This window comes from Trichechus manatus, unplaced genomic scaffold (genome assembly GCF_000243295.1).
Source record: "Trichechus manatus latirostris isolate Lorelei unplaced genomic scaffold, TriManLat1.0 scaffold00021, whole genome shotgun sequence".
Taxonomy (NCBI): Eukaryota; Metazoa; Chordata; class Mammalia; order Sirenia; family Trichechidae; genus Trichechus; species Trichechus manatus.
Genome location: NW_004443957.1, coordinates 23,942,040 through 23,966,527, shown reverse-complemented (window position 1 = coordinate 23,966,527; position 24,488 = coordinate 23,942,040). Strand labels below are relative to the sequence as shown.

The 24,488-nt window shown below is 33.2% G+C and overlaps 2 protein-coding genes across 6 annotated transcripts in view; both read right to left on the bottom strand.

The window, feature by feature from the left end:
* Positions 1-287: 287 nt before the first annotated feature.
* ODR4 (odr-4 GPCR localization factor homolog) overlaps positions 288-24,488 on the bottom strand; it is a 51,335-nt gene continuing 27,134 nt past the window's right edge. For 3 of the 5 annotated variants that reach the window (XM_023728146.1, XM_023728143.1, XM_023728144.1), the window contains 4 exons: positions 23,628-23,718; positions 18,459-18,644; positions 7,241-7,351; positions 3,388-5,899 (listed from right to left, as the gene is read on the bottom strand). In XM_023728146.1, the coding sequence (XP_023583914.1) occupies positions 5,832-5,899; positions 7,241-7,351; positions 18,459-18,644; positions 23,628-23,718 (456 nt within the window). In that variant the 3' untranslated portion in view covers positions 3,388-5,831. Of the gene's footprint in view, positions 1,171-3,387; positions 5,900-7,240; positions 7,352-13,782; positions 15,095-18,458; positions 18,645-23,627; positions 23,719-24,488 lie in introns of those variants that run through there. The other 2 variants (XR_002823493.1, XM_023728145.1) reach the window with 2 other exon arrangements.
* Positions 21,305-23,605, bottom strand: LOC111819921 (oculomedin). The gene is given in 1 exon segment (XM_023728147.1): positions 21,305-23,605. A coding segment is annotated over 1 exon segment (120 nt). The 5' UTR covers positions 22,175-23,605; the 3' UTR covers positions 21,305-22,054.

Below are 24,488 nucleotides of genomic sequence, written 5' to 3'. Positions count from 1 at the left end.
TCAGAGTCTCTTCTGACATCCGTTTTGGTCTTTTCTTTCTTTCTTATCTTTTTAATGACCTTTTGTTCTCTTCATGTATGATATCCTTGATGTCATCCCACAACTTGTCTAGTCTTTGGTCATTAGTTTTCAATGTGTCAAATCTATTCTTGAGATGGTCTCTAAATTCAGGTGGGATATACTCAAGGTCGTACTTTGGCTCTTGTGGACTTGGTTTAATTTTCTTCAGCTTCAACTTGACTTGCATATGAGCAGTTGATGGTCTGTTCCGCAGTCGGCCCTGGCCTTGTTCTGACTGATAGTTTCTCCATTATCTCTTTCCACAGACATAGACGATTTCATTCCTGTGTATTCCATCCGGCAAGGTTCATGTGAATAGTCACCATTTAAAATGGCTGAAAAAAGGTATTTGCACTGAATAAGTTGTTGGTCTTGGAAAATTCTATCATGCCATCTCTGGCATCATTTCTACCACAAGAATTAAGACATCACAGATACTGTTTCACCTATATGTATGTTCCTCTTTGCCTCCCTGCCCTGCCATTACTCCGACCCTGAGGTAGTAACTGATATCCTGAATTTTAATTATTTCCTCATCTTTTTTTTAATCAAATATATGTATTTCTACATAATATATTGTCTAGATCTGCTTGCTTTTAAGATTTATGAAATTGTATCATACTGCATGTATGCTTCTGGGATTTGCTTTATCTTTACATTTTACCTATGTTCTATATAGGTCATTCTCCATGCTAAATAAAATTATTTAACCCACAATTTATTTACTCATTCTCTTATCAAAGGGCATTTGGGTAGTTACAAACTGATCTACCTTCAACATTCTTACACACGCACTCCTGTGGTACACATTTGCAAGAATTTCTCTAGAGTATATACGTAGAATGACTAGGTGTCTTAGTTACCCAGTGCTGGTGTAACAAAAATACTACAAGAAAATGGTTATAAAGAAGAGGACTTTATTGTCTCACAGTTTTAGACACTAGGATTCTGAATTAAGGGCATTGGCAAGGTTATACTCTGTCTGCTCAAGATCATTCCTCATCTCTTTCAGCTTCTGGCAGTCCCGGGCGTTTCTTGGTATTCTTTGGCTTGTAGATGGGTCCTCCTGTGGCGTCTTCCTCCTATGTGTGTCACTCCATGTCTATTGTGCTATTTTTATAAGATACCATTCAGAAGGGATTAGGTTTAGGACCCACCCTTCTCTGGTGTGAGCTCATTAACATAAGAAAAAATCCTATTTCCAGCCAGGATCACATTCACAGGTATGGGGAGTTAGGACTTCAACACTTCTTTTTGGGGGCCCAAGTCAATCCATAACACTACATACTAGGGTCGGTGAACATGTAACTTTACAAAATAATGCCAAGTTGCTTTCAAATTATGTTATCAGTTTATAATTCCACCTACAATGTAAAAGATGTCTTTTTGACTCACATCTTCTTCATCGGTATTGTCAAATTTATAAAATTTGATGAATAATGGTATTCATATAGTCTTAGTCAATCACTTACAAGGTAAATATCTTTTCATGTCTTTAGTCACATCCTCTTAAAATAACAATTTGTCTTTTGCTCATTTCTCTACAGGACAATGTTGAATTATAGCAGGCATGCTTGTCATGTTCCTGATTTTCAATGCATACAATTTAGTAATGATGTTTGTTGTTGTTAGGTGCCATGGAGTTGATTCTGACTCACAGTGACCGCATGTGACAGAGTAGAACTACCCCACAGGGTTGTCTTGGCTGTCATTTTTACAGAAGCAGAGCCACTGGATGGGTTCAAACCAGCAATATTTCAGTTAGCAGCCAAGTGTTTAACTGTTGTGCCACCAGGGCTCCTTTAGTAATGATGTATTATTCTTTTTTATATATAATTTTCAAATTCAGTTTATTAATAGTGCTTTTGACTTTTCCTTCTGTTAATGAGATTAGCCTGTAATTTTCTTGTCTTCTACTTAACATGTCTGATTCTGGTATCAATAAAAGTTACACTGGCCTCATAGAATGAGAGTATTCCCTAATTTTCTATACTCTGGAAAAGTTTATATGAAGTGGTGGAACAGTATGGTCCTTGAAACAGAGGTAAAACTTACCTATAAATCTGGATCAGGTGTCCTTTTTGTGGAAATACAAATTATTTTTTAATTACTATTTAATAATCTATTTAGCCTTTCTATTCTTGATTCTATTTAGGTAAATTGCTTTTTTCTAGGGTCTGGTCTATTTTATCAAAGTTTCAAATATATTAGCATTATGCTAAGATGCTCCTGGTAGTCTCATCATTTTTCGTATCTGCAGTATGTATGGATTATGACCTCTTTCTCAATTTTTATGTTTACTTGTGCTGTTTCTTCTTGTTCATTTATGCCAGAGTATTTATTTTTCATGAAAACAACTTTTGACATTGTGATTCTATTATCTTTGTTTCCCAAATTAACTGATTTCTTACCTTGCTTGTATCTCCTTGCTTCTTCATTCTGTTTTTTTCCTAACTTAATAAGTTAAGTTATACACTTATATAATACTGTTCCTTAATTTAAGCATTTAAAACCATTCATTCTCCTCAAAGACTGTTTCTGCTGCACCACACTACTTTTTATGTAGTACTTAACATTTTCATTACGTTCTAAGTATTTACAGATTTCCATTATCTTCTTTCACCCATGAATTAGTTTTTAACATTTGTAAATATAATTTAAAAAAATTATTATTCACCTCTAACTTGTTTCTGATTATCATTTAATACTAATTGCTTGAAATTTATTAAAATTTATGTCTGGCAATGGTCAATTTTTATAAATATACTTTCTTTAAGGAAACTATTCTCTAATTTTTGAATGCATTATTCTATATGTCTAAATTGTCTAACTTTTGAATGCATTATTCTATATATGTCGATTGAATCAGTATTGTTAATCACATTGTTCAGATCTGTTTTTACTCATTGTTTGTCTGCTTGACTTATTTCCACTATGTTGCTTAATTTGCTGATTTAGCCCTACAGTTCTGTTAATTTTAGCTTCACACATTTTGAGGCCATTTTATTAAGTGTATACAAATTTAAGTGGAAACCCTGGTGGCACAGTGGTTAAGAGTTTGGCTGCTAACCGAAAGGTCGGCAGTTTGAATCCACCAGGCACTCCCTGGAAACCCTATGGGGCAGTTCTACTCTGTCCTATAGGGTCGACTTGATGGCAACGGGTTAGGTTTTTTTTGGTTTATACAAATTTAAAAGTGTTACATATTCTTAGTGAATTGATCCCTTTACCATTATTTAGTGACCTTCTCTATCTTTAACAGTACTACTGTAAAATCTAATTTTATTTAAAATTAGGAAAACTATACAAGTTTTCTTTCGCTATTTACCTAAAACTTTTTTTTTTTTTTACTTTAAATCTCTCCATGCCCTTGTTTTAGGTGTTTTTCTTTTAAATAGCATATAGCTGAATTTAATAAAAAAAATTCTAATCTGACAATTTGTCATTTAGCTGGGTAGTCTATTAATATTTATTTTAATTATTAATATTGTTTGATTTGTTAGTATCACTTAATTTTCTAATTTTGTTTTATTCCCTTGTAGTTTCTTCCTTTCTTTTTTTTTGTATTGAATTATTATCTTCCTATTCCATTTTTTAGAACTTCCTTTCCTTTGGAATTGTACATTCTGTATCTATTCTCTTAACAGTCACCCTTGAATTTTTACTATGCGTATTTAACATAATCAAATTTAACCGATATCTTAAACCATTTTCTGAATAAAAGCTCCTCAGAATACTTTAATCCTAATCACCCTCTTCCAATCTTATAAGCTATTGTCTGAATTTTCTATTCTTATTTTTAAATTTCACATTAATACTGTAAAATAGTGATGTTTATTTAGTTTTAAATTAACAATTATAGTTCTTATTTACTGCATTCATTATTATAGTTGTTTTATATAAACAATACATTAAATTTACACATATTTATCATTTCATTTCCTCACTAGTTCTTTGATTTCAGATCATCCTTTTGGAATTATTTTTCTACTTCTTGAAGATCATACTTCGGCAGTTTCTTTAATGAAGGTGTGAGGTGGTAAAATCTGTTTTTCATCCAAACATATCTTTATTGAAATTTTTCTTGGTACAAACTCAAAGCTGAAAATAATTTTTTTAGAGTTTTGAAGGTATTATTCTATTATCTTTTGGATACATTGCTGCTATTGAGAAGCATACTGAGCATTTTGCTGTCATATCTTTATTGATGAACTCTTTTTTCCTTTTTGGTTGCTCTAAAATTCTTGCATTTGTTATTTTGCAGTTTCACTACATTAAATCTAAGCATGTATTTTTAATATAAGTGCTTGGGATATGCTGTGCTTCCTGAATTTATCGATTTTCCAAATACAGAAAATTCTGAGTTATCTCTCCAAATATTGCCTTTCCTCCGTTCATTCTCTCTTCCTAGAACCTCTAGTTTTTATACCTGTTTTCTGTGCATCTCTTTTTACTATTTTATAGTTCTTTGTTTTTCTGTGCTGTTCACTGGGCAATTTCTTTACATCTAGCTTCCTGTTTACTAATTTTCTCTTCTGCTGAGTCTAATATGATATTCAACATATCTATGTCTTTTTTTTTATTATTTCAATAAATATATTTCTCATTTCTAGAAGTTGTATTTGGTTCTTTTTCAAATCTGCCTGTGGTTCCATCCTTTATTGCTTGTGTCAGTGATGAGAACTTGGAGAATTAAATCTAACGTTTGTTGTTTCTATAGGTTCTCTCTCATGCTAGCTAGTTTCAGATTATACATGGCAATCTCTAGTCATGAAATAATATTGCTTGACTTAATCTATGGGAATCTTGTACCTAAATAAGAATGTTTTTCCCTTGAGAGAATTAATATCTGCTTCTGGCAGATCTTTAGGGTACTATAAATCCTTAAGCCCTCCTTCAACGGCTTAAGGCAGAGTCTCAGATTCAGATCTCTCTCCTTGTTTCTGGTGCAAAGCAAACTGCATATGGCAGTAGTGCTACTGACATTTGCCCTCACACAATCACACTTCATCTGTATGCTAACTACAGCATTCACTATTATCAACTGGGATGGAGAAACATAAAGGTGTGATTCTTGCAGATTTCTTTGAGCCTAGCAATGCATTCAAAAGTAGATTTTATTCAAGATCGAGTTGTTCTGCAGTACCTAAGCTAACACAGTATTAAAGCAAAAGTCTTATTCAATATATTAAAAGTTACAATATACTAATATAAGAAATTGCATGATTTATGTCAGTCCTTACTGATTCAAACTTCTCTGGAAAAGTTGCCTAATTCTCCATTATAACAAAACACACAGTATCTTTGAAATGAGTGTATACTAGAAAAGTCCTTGAGTACGAACTTACCCAACAGATTGTTGATACACTTTGTAGAAATTTCTCCTGCGGTTCTGCTATTACTAAAATATTGAGCCAACTCTAACTATTCAAATTTTCAATGTCCTAATCAATGTGGGATTGAGATCAACAGGACTAAAATCTATGAAAATATGCCATCATTTTGAAGCTTTTTAAAAATAGATAATAATTATTTGTTATGTGCAACTTCCACCTAAATGTATAACTTTTTTGGTAACCTGGGCCACCTATAATATAAGCAGGCCTAAACAAGGCAACTGGTGATTTCATCTTAGTCAGAAACACACCTAGTAGGCATTTATGGCAGCAGATATGACTGTTGTTGTCTTAAATGCAGATGAATTATTTACGTCTTTATTATTCATAATTATTGTTCAGAGTCTCTGGATGATCAGAAAGCTGTGTCTCACTCTAATCACTGAAGTAATGAAAGGAGATGCCCGCAGCAAGGACTGCAACTGCAAAGGCTGTAATCACACCTAAAAGTAAAAAACACAAAACAAATGGAAATGTAAGGAGTAAAACAAAGGTTTAATTGATCCTAAGCACTGAGATGTGGGTAACATATATACTAAGAGCCAGCAAAGTCTTATAGGCAAATATAGCAGTAAGATGAAAAATTAGATTGCAAAGGTTTGGACTGGTAATTATTTACTTCATCACCTTAGCAAAATCTAAAAATAAAGGTCTTTCTCACCCACATGTATGTACCCAGAAATACCTATCTAAGAGAAAAACACTGCCATATGCTTTAAAAGGTTCTATAAACATTTATATTGGCATACCAGCTGTCTATGCTACTTAGCTTCAACCAAAAAGACAACTCTACCTGTCAGTGGTTCTCAACCATTATAGTGCCAAGTCATTTGTATAGCTATTGAAAAATGCAGAAGCTCTAGGTTCTACCATCATAAATCTTAAGAATTAGTAAGTCTAGAGGGATAACTTTTATTGTTATATATTTTCCCCAATTACAGTAACTTAAAAAAAAATATGACTACAGTAGAGGCCAGACAAATACACACAAACATATACACAGTACAAAGAACTTAAGCAATTAATTGAAGTTTCTCTAGTAAGTGAAGCTTCTGGCTCCTAATTCTTAGTCAAAACATCTTAATGGTTATAAAATTATTTCTCAAATTGGTATTCTGCTAAAAAATGGTCTACATGTTTTTAGTAAATCTGAAAAACGTAAGGCTAACATTATTGTCGCACTTCTTGGAGACTTTAAATACTAAAATGCATTATAAATTTCCAAACATAAATTTGACTTTTTCATAGAACATGTATCAACATCTCCTGCAACAGCAATCCTGGAAATACCAGTTTGGAAAACACTGGTCTGACTTACTAATCAATTCAGAGAACTCTACATGTTTTTCTTCTAAAAACATAAAAAAAAAATAAAAAAAAGGAACTGTTGTCTTTGAGGGCACTTGTGGTAATGCCTTATTTATAAAACTTTTATCTCTAGGGCCTGGCACTTTGCAGAATACTCAATAAACAATGGCTTAATCTTTCAGTGCGACTACTGGCCGAAAGGTTAGCAGGTTGAACCCACCCAGAGGCACCTTGGAAGATAGGCCTGGTGATCTGGTTCCAAAAGGTCACAGCCTTGAAAACCCCATGGACTACAATTCTTCTCTGACACACATAGGGTAACCATGAGTTGGAATTGACTCAATGGCAACTAGCAACAAAAACCACTTTAAAGAAAGAAAAAATGAAAGGAAAAATAACTTTTCTAGGGTAAGCATTAACAGGAAAACTCAAATCCAAACTACCATCTTTTCAATGTTATAAAAGAAGCAAAATACCTATGTTTTGCTGAATTTTCAATACTATTGTAGTTTTAAGTGGTTGTTTTGCTTGTTCATCATCTGTGAAGTCCAAAGAAGCTTCACTATCCATAGAGGAACTCATACAAGCTGTAAGAGGACAATAATAATAAATATTATATAAAATGAGAATAAGCCATTTTAGAATGAGTATTGAATAATATTTTAAAGAACATATACAATCAACTCTATTTTCCTTGCACACTTGTCTTTTTTAATAATATAATGAATTTATTCATTTTCAAATGCAGGAGAATTAAATCAAATGGAGTATATATGTCAAATTGAAATAATTTTCATATTTAATGTGGTGTTGACTGACCTACACTAAACCAGAGGGCCACAGAGCCAGTTTTGAATGAATCCCACAGGTTATAATTTGTTTACTATATGGTAGTATAGATAAACTGATACCAAAAATCAAACCAGACAGTAGCAGGGTAAACTTGCTTCTTAATTGGGATTAGTAGATATCATTCTTACTGGTCATTTTAGCAATTACGAATTTCACATAATTAAAATTATTCATAAAACCAGGAGTCAGCAAGCTGCACTCCCTGGGTCAAATTTGGCTAGAGGCCTGTTTTTTGTACTGCTCATGAGCTAAGAATGGTTCTTATTTTTTGAAAGGTTGTAATTGTAAAAGGTATGTGGCCCACAAACCCTAAAATATTTACTATTTGGCTATATATAGAAAAAGTTTGCCAACTCCTGATCTAACCTGAAATTTGAAATATACAAGCAAGATATGATCACAAATTTGATCTTAAAACAACTCTGAAGGTTAAGCAAAGCAAGTACATTATCCCAATTTACAGATGAAAAGCAAAAGTTGAGAGTGGTCAAGTGCCTATTCTAGGGTCAAGGGCAGCAGAAGAAAGATTTAAACACAAGTGTTCTTTCCACTTCATTGTACTGAAAGCAATTTACATAGGTTGGGCCTATCTGAACTCATTTAACACTGATTAAAAGCATTAGCACAGAAACATCCTTAGAGATCACCAAGGCTAGTGGTTTTTCTTTTTTTCTTTTAATGTTGAAGACTCCTATAAAACCAAACAAAATCTTCTAGGAAATTCCAGTATGTAAAATAGATGAAAGTAGAACTGTTTTTAGGTAAGGCAGGGATGGAGGGCTCCTGGAGCCAGATCAGCTGTCTCCCATCTCCCCAGCCTTCAGAAATAGTGGCAGTTCTCCTGTAAAGAACTCTAGGGAACTTCATTTGAAAGCAATTAGTTCATGTTGGTCTCTTTATTTACAAATAATTGAAGGAATTAGAGATGAGACTACCAAACCAAAAAACCCATTGCCAGCTGAGTCGATTCCAACTCATAGCGACCCTGTAGGACAGAGTAGAACTGCCCCTATTTCCAAGGCTGTAAATCTTTACAGAAGCAGACTGACACATCTTTCTCCTGTGAAGTGGCTGGTGTGTTGAACTGTCAACCTTTCAGTTAACAGATGAGCACTTTACCACTGTGCCATCAGGGCTAAGCATTCAACTGCTAACCAAAAGGTTGGCAGTTTGAATCCACCAGCCACTCCTTGGAAACCCTACGGGGCAGTTCTACTCTGTTCTATAGGGTTACTATGAATCAGAATCGACTCGATGGCAATGGGTATGGTTTTTTTTTTTTTTTGGTTTTAACAGGGCTAAATACTACTGGTTAAACTCAAAGTGAAATAGCCTACTGTTTAGATTAAAAATGTTCTTAGAGATATCTTTGTATACCAATACACTAGCATAGCTCACAAAGATGACATAAACTTACTGAAACAGATATCAGTGGTACCAAAACGGTTGAAAGAAAAAAGAAAAAAAAATATCTACTTCTCATTAATTTCTCATGAAGAAAAGTTTCCTTCAATTTTCAGTTTACTTCAATAATTTTTAGTTACTACCTCGTTAGAATCAAGGGCACCACCACCCTTTTTCTGTTACAATACTAAATTACTTAAAAAAAAAAACAAGAAAAATCCTCTTTTTTTCCTTCTGTTCCCACATCAAATTAGTCACGAAGGTCTACACATTCTTGTTCTGAACTGTCTCAAGACTATCTAGTCTTCTCTATTTCCACAGCTTCTAGTTTTTCCTCAAGGCCCTTAATACCTTGGTTCTCGACTACATAGCCTACAAGCTTCCAGTTTCTCCCAGCTTCAGTCTATAGGCCTGCACATACAATTGAATGAGCAGTACTGTTTATACTGATGTTAAGAAAAGAAAAGTTGGCTTTCCTATTGGCAATACCACAACGAAAAATCATTTTCATCTTTGGTTCAATATAACATTTATATCAAGATAAAAAATTAACAAAAATAATAGCTGAAGAATGAATTATACCTGTTTGCTACAGGGTATTTTTTTACTTGAGTAATTGTATTCAAAGAGCATAAAAAGTTTCTTTTATTTGATATATTACCTATAAATTTAATTACTGAATTGCTACATGTGACTATCATGCTATAGTAGGTCCGGTGTGAAAAAAAGGAAAGCAACCCCTGCACAAATAATTTATTTCTATTAAAAAAAAGTATCCTGCTACTCTGTTGCTTCCATTTTTTAAATGTCACACAAAAATTATGTTAATTTGATATAAATTTGAAATAATTTTACTGCAGGAGAGCATTTTTCAAGGATGAACAAGGCTTTTTCTTCAAAAATTGTTTTTGTTGTTGTTGGGAGCTTGTAATATTTTAACTCAAATCTCAGATGGCATGCCTTTTCACCAATAAATATTTAGTATGTTGTCTAAAATTTACATATGATTCAATAGAAAATTAAATGACAAGCATTCTTTAATACCAGTTAATTTAACTTCAGACAAATCCAAAATTAATCATGTAAGAGAACAAACTTTTTGAGCAGCTGTCAAAAAAGAGAAAATAAGGACCATAGTAACTGCATTCAAATTTGGAGACACGTTCAAATTTCATTCCGGGCTGCTGATGGGTAGGCAGTACTGTTTAGGGTTTAAAATGAAATGTTAAAACTTGAATTTCTTAGTTAGTTGTCTTCTTCTCCATCCCTGAATTCTAAATTAATGAGGTTGATTTAGTCATAAAATTACATCTTCAATATTACTTTTTTCTTTTGTAATTAAATTATTAATGCTTAACCAAGACAACAAAACCAATTTCAGCTCTGATTTTGAGAGAGAAATGGCAAAGATGAGTTCCACCAAATTTTAAAGGCGTGCCTCTAATTTTTTTAGCTGATAGGGTGGGTAAAGTATATCTGAATTATTAACGTCTACTAGGAGATGACTAACACATCTAAGAAATTTTAAAGCCGAGGTTATCCCTCACCTTAAGTGAGTCATTTTGACAAACAAATTGTTCTTCATCTCTTAAGTCAATTAAAAGTATGTTATTTTAAGATACTTACTTGGCAAAATATGTATTTTAAACACAGCAACTACTTGGTAGCTGTATTACAGAACAGAAATAATTAAATAATACAATAGCAAATAATAATAATTTGTTTTCTCATCTGTCAGTTTGTCATACTGTGGTGGCTTGCGTGTTGCTGTAATGACAGAAGCTATGCCACCAGTATTTCAAATATCAGCAGGATCACTGATGGTGAACAGGTCTGAGCAGAGTTTCCAGATCAACACAGACTAGAAAGAAGGATCTGGCGATCTACTTCTAAAGAAATTGGCCAGTGAAAGCCTTATGAATAGCAGCAGAACACTGTCTGATACAGTGCCAGAAGATGAGCCCCTCAGTTTGGAAGGCACTCAAATGACTGGGGAAGAGCTGCCTCCTCAAAGTAGAGTTGACCTTAATGACGTGGAAGGAGTCAAGCTTTTGGGACCTTCATTTGCTGATGCGGCATGACTCAAAATGAGAACAGCTGCAACATACATTAATAATCGGAACATGGAGTGTACGAAGTATGAATCTAGGAAAATTGGAAGTCATCAAAAATGAAATGGAACATGTAAAGATTGATACTTTACGCATTAGTGAGCTGAAATGAACTGGTATTGGTCATTTAGAATCGGACAATCATATGGTCAAAAATGCCAGAAACGACAAATTAAGAGTAACGCATCACATTCATTATCGAAAAGAACATTTCAAGATCTATCCTGAAGTACAACAGTGATAGGATAATATCCATATGCCTACAAGGAAGACCAGTTAATATAACCATTATTCAAATTTATGCACCAACCACCAATGCCAAAGATGAAAAAATTGAGGATTTTTACCAACTTCTGCAGTCTGAAATTGATCAAACACACAATCAAGATGCACTGATAATTACTGGTGACTGGAATGCAAAAGCTGGAAACAAAGAAGGATCAGTAGTTGGAAAACATGCAGAAAACCATCAACTGCTCATAAGCAAGTTGAGCTGAAGGTGAAGAAAATTAAAACAAGTCCACGAGAGCCAAAGTACGACCTTGAGTATATCCCACCTGAATTTAGAGACCATCTCAAGAATAGATTAGATGCACTGAACACTAATGACCAAAGACCAGACGAGTTGTGGGATGGCATCAAGGACATCATACATGAAGAAAGCAAGAGGTCATTAAAAAACAGGAAAGAAAGAAAAGACCGAAATGGATGTCAGAAGAAGCTCTGAAACTGCTGAAGAAATAATCACATAAAAGAGCTGAACAGAAGATTTCAAAGGGTGGCTTGAGAAAACAAAGTATTTTAATGAAATGTGCAAAGACCTAGAGTTAGAAAATCAAAAGAGCACACTCAGAATTTCTCAATCTGAAAGAACTGAAGGAAAAATTCAAGCCTCAAGTTGTAATATTGAAGGATTCTACAGGCAAAATAATAAACAATGCAGGAAGCATCCAAAGAAAGTGGAAGAAATACACAGAGTCACTGTACCAAAAAGAATTGGTCAACATTCAACCATTTCAGGAGGTAGTATATGATCAAGAACTGATGGTACTGAAGAAAGAAGTCCAAGTCGCACTGAAGGCACTGGTGAAAAACAAGGCTCCAGGAATTGATGGACTACCAACTGAGATATCTCAACAAACGGATACAGCAACAGAAGCCCACACTTGTCTATGCCAAAAATTTTCGGAAGACAGCTACCTGGCCAACTGAGTGCCCACTACAAACAAAGGTTATCCGACAGAATGCAGAAATTATCGAACGTCATCATTAATAACACACATGAGTAAACTTTTGCAGAAGATAATTCCAAAACAGTTGCAGCAGTATACTGACAGGGAGAAATTCAGGAGGGATTCAGAAGAGGACGTGAAACCAGGGATATCATTGCTGATGTCAGATGGATCCTGGCTGAAAGCAGGGAATACCAGAAAGACATTTACCTGTGTTTTACTGCCTATGCAAAGGCATTCAATTCTGTGGATCATAACAAATTCTGGAAAACACTGCAAAGAATGGGAATTCCAGAACACTTAATTGTGCTCATGAGGAACCTGTACACAGACCAAGAGGCAGTCATTTGGACAGAACAAGGGGATACTGAGTAGTTTAAAATCAGGATAGGTGTGGCTCAGGGTTGTATCTTTTCACCATTCTTATTCAATCTGTATGCTAAGCAAATAATCCGAAAAACAGGACTATATGAAGAAGAACGTGGCACTGGGACTGGGGAAGACTCATTAACAACCTGAGATATGCAGATGACACAACCTTGCTTGCTGAAAGTGAAGAGGACTTGAAGTACTTACTGATGAAGATCAAGACCACAGCCTTCAGTATGGATTACACCTCAGTATAAAGAAAACAAAAATCTTCACAACTGGACCAAGAAGCAACATCATATTAAATGGAGAAAAGACTGAAGTTGTCAAGGATTTCATTTTACTTGGATCCACAATCAATGCCCATGGAAGCAGGAGTCAAGAAATCAAGTGACATATTGCACTGGGCAAATCTGGTACAAAAGACCTCTATAAAAAGTTAAAAAGCAAAGACGTCACTCTGAGGACTAAGGTGCCCCTAATCCAAGCTACGGTATTTTCCATGACCTCATATGCATGCAAAAGCTAGACAATCAATAAGGAAGACAGAAGAAGAACTGATGCCTTTGAATTATGGTGTTGACGAAGAATACTGAATATACCATGGACTGCCAGAAGAATGAAGAAATCTGTCTTGGAAGATGTATAGCCAGAATGCTCCTTAGAAGCAAGGATGACGAGACTTCGTCTCATGTATTTTGGACATGTTATCAGGTAGAAGCCCTGGTGGCACAGTGGTTAACAGCTTGGCTGCCAACCAAAAGGCTGGCAGTTTGAATTCACCAGCTGCTCCTTAGAAACCCTATGGGGCAATTCTACTCTGTCCTATAGGGTTGCTGTGAGCCGGAATCGACTCAACAGCAACAGGTTTAACAGGTTTTATCAGGAGGGACCAGTCTCTAGGGAAGGATATTATGCTTAGTAAAGTCAGTGAAGAAGAGGAAGACCCTCAATGAGACAAAATGACACAGCAGCTGCAACAACGGACTCAAACATAGCAATGATCGTGAGGATGGCACAGGACCAAGCAGTGTTTCCTTCCGTTGTACACAGGGTCGCTATGAGTCGGAACTGACTTGATGGCAACTAACAACAGCAACAACAAAGCAAATAATAGTGTCAAGTACTTTGAAAATAAAGCCAGACACTTGTAACTAATTTAAGGTTCCTAAATATGTAGTAAGTCAGATACTGTAACTAATTTAACATTCCTAAATATATAGTAAGTGATTTCAGTTTTTGAATTTGAACACTTGAACTCCACTTCTTACAGTGTATTTTATATGGAGATCCTAATTTCAAACAGAGAAATCTATGCACATTATAAAACATTACTTTCACACTTTAATATTAATATTTTTCATTATAACTCAGATTATTTAAAACTTTAATAATAATGTTCATTAATATCACCCTATATTTATATAATGCTTTCTGTTTATAAGACCTTTAGGTTAGCAGCCAAGTGACTAACCACTGTGCCAGCAGGGATTCCTTTGTTTAAGGTTACACAGCTATAAGTGGCAGATTTAGACTCAAACTAACAGTATCTTGGTACAAGTAAGGAATCTAATAGTTCTGAATAAATGAATAAGTGAATACAATGCTAAACCAAAAATAAAATGTTTATGGAAAAAGACATAATTTCCCTACCAAAATTTTTATGTTTTTACCCCTTTCCATAATTTTGGAACGTGACATTTCTCTACTAAAATATAATGAATTATTATTCATTCTGATTCAACAAATACTTAATGAAACAAAATTAATATAATTCCAGACAAGTCATATTCTTGGCTGCAAATCTGGTATCAGTGTTCAACTTCTAAAAAGCCTAGAGTCACTTTTAATGGTATTCATACTTTAAAATCATCACAGATGTCACCTTATCTGGGTAAACTCCCTGAATCCCTTATAAGTATAATGCATCTATGTTCTGATAACTCTCTGTTCATTCTTCTATTATAGACCCAATAATCTGTTTTAGAATAACTCATTTCTCTATATTTCCTATTATACCGTGAGCTTTTGAAAATTGAGACTATATCTTTTATCTCTAGAACCCCAGTTCCTAATAAATAATTGGTAATCAACAAATAGTAATCAATTAATCAATCATTTAAGATTCATATAAGTTTCAAAATTAGGGCAGAGTCGTGAAAGGATCATATCTATCATACTTTAAGTATTATCTTCCATACATTATACAATATTAGAAAAATATATAATACCATCTGGAAACCATGAGTTTGATACACATACACAAAGGTTACACACCTAAACTTTCCAAACTGCTGTTTTCTTTCCTTTGTCCTTTTAATATTAAACTCTTCCTACTCAGTTAATCCATCTCTACACTAGACTGCCAACATAAAAAGAGAAATACAGACAGTAAAAAATTTTCAGAATACAGTATGAAACAGATACAACTAAGTTCCAATATTGAAAGCTTATGAAAATAAAAATCCACAGCAGGTAAATGGATTAAAATTTATATTATCTCCATTTAAAAAATTATTTAAAAATATTTTATAGTTATTGGTTTGTGCTAGTATTTAACACCATATAAACACTACTAATGATAAAGGCTTACTGCGGGAAAGCTGAGAAGCAAGATTAAAATATATGCAGCATACATCTAGGATACCGGGTGACACAAGCGCTTTGTGCTCCACCGCTAACCGAAAGGTTGGCGGTTTGCTTCCATCCATAAAAATGATAAAAACTATTCATTAGGGACTAGCATTTAAATATGATAATAATGGACAAGAAGTATATTACTTTGAGGCTAAAAAAATCATTCACTTATGAATACTATTAAAAAGTATGGAACTGTTAATTGGGATGAACCACTCTGTATTACAGAGCATCAGTTACGACACGTGCGCTTTCAGTGTCTTTTGGTTCAACTGAAACATAAAGGATGTAATAATAAAGAAGAAAAAGAGAATTTACTAAAATTTGAAAATACATATCAATGCTAAAACTTTGTTATCACAGATTATAGACTATTGTCAGTACCTATAGTTGAAACATTATTCTGATCGAATTATTAACTAAATCACTGGACACTCTAAACCTTTATCATTAATCTTTATTAAGTCCCTAGGTACTCTTAGGACCTTATTATAGTCTCTGCATAATTAACAATGCATAAACATTCTAGCTTCCTGGTCAGATTATAGGTCTTGAGGAAAGGAATCAGGTTTTACTGATTTGTCTCTATTATACTGTCTTGTACATAGTAAATGCCTAATAAATACCTGATAAATAGATGGAATGAATGTTGTAAGCTACAATTAATATTTTCAGGGCAACAATAATACTACATACTTTCATGTGTTTTATATGTTTTATGTTCTTAAAATGTTCTGAACTATTGAGCCATAGAGCTATCACTATCATATCCTCTTTAAATCTTTATCATGTTCAGTAGAGTGCACTACACAAATCTTAACAATCTTATGCCTGATGAGATACAGGCTTATAATTTTACTATAATTTTAAGCATGTAATAAGCTTGAAAATAAAATATGCTCTAGTTTCCTAAAATTCCCTATTCAGTATATGTCAGTCAGTCAGTAACAAATATTTAGTGAATATCTACCATGTTTTAGGCATACAGCTCAGATAGAGAAATAAACATTCTAGGTACTTGCTCTCAAAAATCTTAGTCTAATGTGGAAGATCAACACTAAACATGTTAATTGATTACTTAAATAATTACATATATGCAAAGTATGTAAAAAAGTAATACAGAACATGAAACAATGGCAAGGTATAAATAGAGAAATTAACCCAGTCTGAACATACTAAAAAATTTAATGACCCCCCCCCCCCCCCCAAAAAAAAACAGGTTTAAAATTTTTTTCTGTTTAGCTCCTTGAAGACAGGGTCATTGTCTTATGGATCTTTGGACCCTAGTCCTCAGACTGACAGCATCAATAATTTGTTCAGTCAACAAATATTTACTGAGTATCTATGATGTGCGAGGGTTAGGCTCTTAGTAAAGTTCTGGAAATACAGCAGTAAACAACAGAGGCAAAGGAATCTCATGGAAAATCAATAAATGTTTGTTGAAAGATACATATAATGGTTTCATAAGAAGTTTGAATTTATTAAAAACCCAAGTAGCGTGGGCTTTAGTTTTGTTTTAGGGAGGTTATTCCACACAAAGCTGCCGTAATTATCTCCTTAAGTATATATTACAGTGGTGAAAGCTATTTGGATTTTTTTTTTTTTAAATCTATCTTAGCTGTATAAACAATGGATATTAACCTCTATTACTGAGGGTCACAACTGTTATTTAAAGTACAACTTAAAAATCAGTGAATAAAATATGAACAGGTCTATAAACTATGTTTAAAATACAAGATGAAATTAAATGAGTTAAAATATTTAAGACAGATGGTGGTCTTAAAATATCTGAGATCTCTCCTTATTTTTTTAAATCTGATTTTTGAAGCAATGTGTGAATGAGGCAAGTTATGTATACAGTGTGACTGTTAGCCATTCTTAGTTCAGCAATGTGATATGCACTAAAAGTTTGACAAAGAATACAAAAGAATATGAAAAGCATATATAGTAACAGATCCAAGATTGTAACCAACAAGAGAGAAATTACACAAGCACAATCAAGATAAAAATCAAACCAGGATACTGTAATATCTATTTAAGTTTCAATTTTTTTAAAAGGATGAAATGAAGGGGGTCAAAGTAAAAGAAGTTATCTAGATCATGGGAAGTTATAGTCCTATAATCTGTGCTGGTTTGGTCATGTGGAAAGGCAGTAGTAAAACATAATTGTTTTTTAAAAAAGCACTGACTTTAGAACCAAACTGCCTATGTTCAAATTCCAGTTCCACCATTAATTAGCTATGTAACCCTGAAAAAGTTACTTAACCTTTCTGAGCCTCAATTTTCTCATCTGAAACTTGGGGTTAATAATAGTATCTATGTCACAGGGTTGTTATAATGACATATAACATGTCATTATATGTCATTATTATAATGATATATAATGATTTACTATTTGTAAAGCTCTTAGAATAGTGCCTGGCACAGAGTAGGTTCTATGCTAATACTGATTAAAATTACTAAAATATTAGCTTTAATTCAGGGTGACATACTTTAAGAAAGGCAAACCAGAACATATTTAAAGAAGTATATTTTAAGTAGTAAGAGAAGAAAATATATTACATAATTGGATGGTATGGCTAATCTATTCACTATAATAATAATCTTTATCTAATTTTTGGAACTGCTTATTTCAGCTTACTGTCCCAGTTACATAAGGAGGATATGGAAAGAAAGACAAATAATATACAGCAAGCATTTAATAAACCAAGTTTAAAAACTCTGTGAAATACTTAACCAGGTTAATTAATTAAGACAGTGAGTTTTAAGAAAATGTCTCTCTTAGAATAAAAAAAAAACTTAAAGCTATATATTTCTGCCTACTTAAGACTAAACCCATTTTATGAAGTTCTACTTGGTAGGCTTGGAAAAGACTAAACTATCCTAAATTTTGGTAAAATCTTCCAAGAAAACATTGTATGTTTATACATGTAGAAATTACACAGATACATTTTAATATACCTCAGTTAATATTTTGAAGTGTCAAACAGAACTAGTTTTAAGGAAATATAAAGACAATATTTAAACTAGATGTCTCATGTAATCTTAGCTGTATTCTAATAAGCTTCTTAAATACATCTTGTAATTACCTGTGTTTATTTCCTCTGCAATTTCCAAATCTTCTATTTGAATCATTTGATCTAACATCTCTATAAAATGGTCTCTGATTTCTTCAGCTGCCTCATCACCAAATTTATAATCACATAACATTACAGTGGATCCAGAGATGGGGACAAAAACTCGGTGAGGGAGGATGTGCAACTCTTTTTCAGAATCTAAAAAGAGAATGAACATTAGCAATATTTAGATGAATTTGCCACTAGTATCAATGCTATATATTTTAGAAGTACATGAAAGCTATTAGATATAAAGCCTAAAAGGTCAATAATTTTTATTTCATTAATTTCTAATGCAGCCGGCACAAAATTGCTCATAATGAATTCTGCTTTACACCTTGATATTCCTAGTCATGCAAGGTATCTAAATAATACTCCTACAGAAACTTAGTATCACCGCCTTCAATGTAAGGATGTTAGTGATTACATTCTTGTATTACCCACTGTCCTGTGAAGGAGAACCCAGGAGAGAATTTCCTCCCTGATTTCAGAAACAGTTGTCCTTCTTGTTTAACTTTATAATAAGCACTGTGAATTTTATAACTTATTTTTCCCTTCTTTATGCATATCAGTGGCCCATGTACATCTATTATATATAGCATACATTTTTGTACTAATCTTGCCACTGACTTCATCTTACAAGCATCTTCAAGCATATATAGGACATCAAAACAGACGTTTTATGTACTAATCTCACTACTAATTCCATTTTGCTTTGTTTTTCATTTTCCCTTTGCCTCATTATTATTACTAATACTTATTTTATCTGGTTGACTTGTCTGCCTCTTCGCTAACAGCCTTCAATCATTTTTAGAAAAATAAATCTGAATCTAAATAAAGAGTACTTTATTTCATTCTTCTTTGAATATTCACAAACTGGAGTATAAGAATTCCCCCCATTTTTTAACATAAAGAAACGGTCCACATAAACACGTAATTACTATTTGGTTGAACACTATAATACTAACGAACTGTCAACAAACATAGAGATTTTGTGTAAAGAAGAAACTCTTCCAGCAATGGATATGATTTAAAAAGCTACCAACTTACAAACCAATTAGAAAACTAGGGCTCATAAAGATAGTAAGCTACATTTCTTTGTCAAGAAACTAATGGTAGCTTTATATAATAACAAACAGAAGATAATAAAGAATGCCTTAACTGTCATGGGAAATGCTGACTTACATATACTACGTGCTCCTTCCAGATTCTGCTTATTATCTTGTTTGAAGAGAACTGGGAGAAAACTTTACTCTTTGACAAGATCGCCTCCTAGCTGCAGAATTACATTACTGCAATTTGTACTGTAGTGCATAAATTGTACACAAAGTAAAATTAAAAAACCAAACTCATTGCCTTCGAGTAAATTCCGACTCATAGTGACCCTACAGGACAAAGCAGAACTACCGCTTAGGGTTCTGAAGGAGCAGCTGGTGGATTCGAACCGCCGACCTTTTGGTTAGCAGCCAAACACTTACCCACTGCGCCATCAGGGCTCCACATTAAAATTAGGAATATACTATTTTATTTTGGGTCACAATTACTTGAAATAGGTAAAGTTCAACACTTTCAAAGACGGGTAAAATGTGCATGAGTAATTAGCGTGCAAAATTTAAAAACCACTTCAAACCACATTAATTCTAGGTTTGCCTGAAAAAAGACAAACATTCTATAAAACTGAATGTTAAAGAAATGGTTGCAACAATTTTTTTTTAATTACTCATTAAGAGAAAAAGCAATTGTAATTTTCAAATTAATAAGTTAAACTGGCAACTCTATCCAAATAGGTCAAAATTTTCAAACTGGTCTCAGGTTAAAAATGAGAGAGGAGGTCTTTTTTTAAAAAAACGTATCTCAGAAAGTATAAAAAAGAATTGTACAGGTATTTTCCAGTGTCAGAGTATATAATTTAACATTATTTGAATAACTTCAGAAGTAGAGAAAAGTTTTTTTTTAATTTAAGCCAATATGATAAGAATTGGGTTTCTGCTGGTTTAAACACAGAACGCTACTCATACTGGAGTATTATAGAAACTTTTGCAGAATAGGTGATATCTGAACTGAATCTTAAAACAGACATTTGCATGAAGGGATAAAAAGTGCAATCCATGAGGATTACACGTTGCCTGTGGCCAACAGTATTACAAATGTTCTGACTGAAAAAGTGCAAATGGATGTGGATAGAGGGATAGAAGAGATTTCATAACTGATGACCTCGCTTTTCACAACGAGTAGGTCATCTACTGAGGGGAAGTTGGGCAGGACTGAATGGGGGCTTACAGACAATAATTAATGAAGTCTACAGTATTTATTAAGGGGAATTAAAGAAGTGAAAGACCACAACAAGTAAAAGGACTGAATAGTTATATTTTTATTGTCATTGAAGTATTACGTTCTTTTCATCTGACAGCCAAAATTCAAAGACTACGTTTATTTTAAAGGTTAGAAGTGTGAAGTTAATATGCCCTTTGCAGACCTCCTACATGTGCAAAAATATTCTCAGATTAATTTCTTGTCTTACATTCTGTGTTTTACCATATTACTTTACAGTATCTACAAGATCTTTCCTGTATATAAGGAGAAGCTAAGTAAAATGAGGATAAAATCTAAAATTTAACAATTTGACATATACTTAGTGTGTGTGTGTGTGTGTGTGTGTGTGTGTGTGTGGGTGTGGGTGGGTGTGTGTGTATCGGAGCCCTGGTGGCACAGTGGTTAAGAGCTACAGCTGCTAACCAAAGGCTGGCAGTTTGAATCCATCAGCCTACCAGCCGCTCCTTGGAAACCCTATGGGGGCAGTTCTACTCTGTTCTGTAGTGTCGCTATGAGTTGGAACTGACTTGATGGCAACAGGTTTATTTTTTTGGTATATATATACACACACACACACATATATGTATTCAACTTCAGAATTTATATTTATTTGTATTATTACACTTGCAATTATTCTTTTATCTTGACAGCTTATCTAAGATTAACTAACATTTTGCTGGAATAATTATCCTAGACTACTACTATAGCTTGAAATATATTTATTTACTTTTGATTTCTTTTTGAAAGATAATGCTAAACTTCACAAAAAATTAAAATTAAGAAATTTTAAAGACAGCTAACGTAAAGTAATTAATTCTTCTCCTTCACTGCCTCCAACATGATAGCAGCTACTTACTGAAGGCATGACTCACACCGATTGGTATTAGGTGCTTTACAAACATCATTTCACTTAATCTCACAGACTCATAGCCTAGCTATTATAATCCCCGTTTTATATATAAGAAAATGGATGCTTAGCTAGGCTGAATCATGTGCCCAAGGCCATTCTGCTAATGGTAGAGTAGACACAGAACCCAAGAATTTCAAAGTCTTTGCTTTTTCCACCACACTACTTCCACTGTCTATTCTCTTCACACAGTCCCAAAAGGTCATTCAATTACCAGTGAAAACACTTTTGACTTTTTAAATATTTAGGATTAGATGGTGGCATTAATTTCTAAAATATTAAGTTTAATGACAAATAGTACAACTGCTACTAAAGCCATTAATTTTATGAACTGGCATCAGCAAAAGCTTCAAAATACTAACTCACTAAATATAAAATAATACCAGGACAGTCATACAATACCATTTTTATAATGTATTCTTAAATGGAAAAGAGTATTAATGTGTGTGATAAGGTAGATCCTTGGCATTAAGTTGGATACATCCACATATCCATGAAAGTCCTAAAATTCACAATAGAGGTATTAATACACACTGACACTTATAAAGTGAAGTACCGTTTAACACACAACAATTACCATATACACAAAGTCAAGTAGCCAAAACAAAGTCATTCTGAGATGAGGCTGCTGGGCTGGCTGGCTGGCTAAGTGACCAAAACAAAAATCTCAACCCAGTTGCTGTAAGACTCAAATTCATATATCAGCAAAAGTATACATTACTATTGCCTGGATCATAAGAGTTACTCGTGAATTGCCAGAGGGACAAAACAAATGTTAAATTTGGCAATTCCAAGCATCTATCATACTAGGAATATAAACTAGACTATGATTAGTCCATCAAATCTAATATATTATCTATCAATTGTACTAAAAAAAAGTTATACAGAGGAGCTATGCTTTTTTCTTATAAACATAAAAATATTCCCTTAAGCTAATATGTTTCAATTATGTACATATCCCAAATGTGAGTTACAAATCTACTCCCATCTGAATTTTAGAAAGGGAAAAGATGAGGGTGTAGCTTCAAAAAGCACAGTCAATATTATAACTTTTTTTAGTAAAAATAAATTATTTTTAGTACAAATTACCAAAATGGCATTTATTAAGTTTCTAAAAGATGGAATAATTATAAAAAGTTAAGAAATCATGACTCGGCCTTGTGTAAATGCACCATTCAGTACCATTTAAAAAATAGTACGTTTAAAGAGTAACAGCTGATATAAACTAGTATCCAAAAAATATCTGGTAACAATAAAAGAGATTAATCATATATAGACCACAAATTAGTACTTATTAATGAACCTATGATACTCAACACTAATAAATAAATTAATATTTTAATTAGGAATAATCCTTGTAAAATCTCATACCAGTACCACTTGTCATTGAGTTGATTCCAACTTATGTCAACCTCATTTGTGTCACAGTAGAACTGTGCTCCACAGAGTTTTCAGTAGCTGATCTTTCAGAAGTAGACAGCCAGGTCTTTCTTCCAAGGTGCCTCCGGGTGGACTCAAACGTCTAACCTTTTGGTTAGCAGCTGAGCCCATTAACAGCATTAACAGTTTGCACCACCCAGGAACTCCAAAAAAATCTCATAGATATTAATACAAAATATCAATTTAAAATACCAACACAGTTTACTCATTCCGGCAGGGGACAGTCACTCAGAATTAATTAAAAATAAAATTCTCCCTGAAATTGTTCCTTGCTGACACATGTTGCTATTATAAAGTGTTCAAAAAACTTTTTCGGGTGGCAAGTGAAAATGTTTCATTCAATAATAAAGGTAAAAGATGACATACTGCTGTAACAGATAAAGGTAGATATAAAAAATGACATCTGTTATATCTTCACATGCTGTTACTATATCAACTAAATACATGTAAAATAAATAAAAGTACTTATTTTATACTCATAACTTTTTTTTCTGGAATTTCATTCAAAAGCAGGTCCTCAAATAGTATTTCACAACGATCAGCAACTGTGTTCAATATATCTCTCTTTATGGCCTACGGAAAAAAAACGAGAAAAAACACAGTAAGAAATAAAACAGTTACTTTAGATTTAGGTTATTTTATTACTAAAATCATACTCATGTCCCCTAAAATAAATAGTGCATCTAAAATAAATGGTTTACCATTCAACTTTTTAATTTCCACTTACTTAGCATGCTTATTAATATATTAATATTTTAATGTAAAATTTGCATAGTCCTCATCTAAATAGCATATTAAAACCAAATAACTGAATGAAATTTTGAATCTAAACAAACAATTCCAGTGTCCTAAATTAGGAAATATATAACTGTGACAAAAGTGCCAATCATCATTTTTTTAATTTCTTAGTTATACAGATTATAGAACACCACTTAGTAGTTCTTCCAATGAATACTTCTCCTTTTGTTCAAAAAATTTCTCTCAGAAAAAGGATTTCTGAAGAATTAGTACATCCACACTGTAGAATACTTAATAAATATACAAAATCATCACTTTAAGAAAGGCATAAAATAGATATTCGACATATGAAAAACTTAGAACCAATTATATGGTATATTTGGACTGTCCAACATGTTGGGCCTTTATCAGTTAAACTCAACAATTATGCAATCTAAAATTGAAAAAAGATAAAATTTTAGGATTTTTGAGTAGTTATATTAAGATGCTTCTGTTTCTCATAGACCAGTTGTCTTAGTCATCTAGTGCCGCCATAACAGAAATACCACAAGTGGATGGTTTTAATGAAGAGAAATTTATTTCCTCACAGTCAAAGTAGGCTAAAA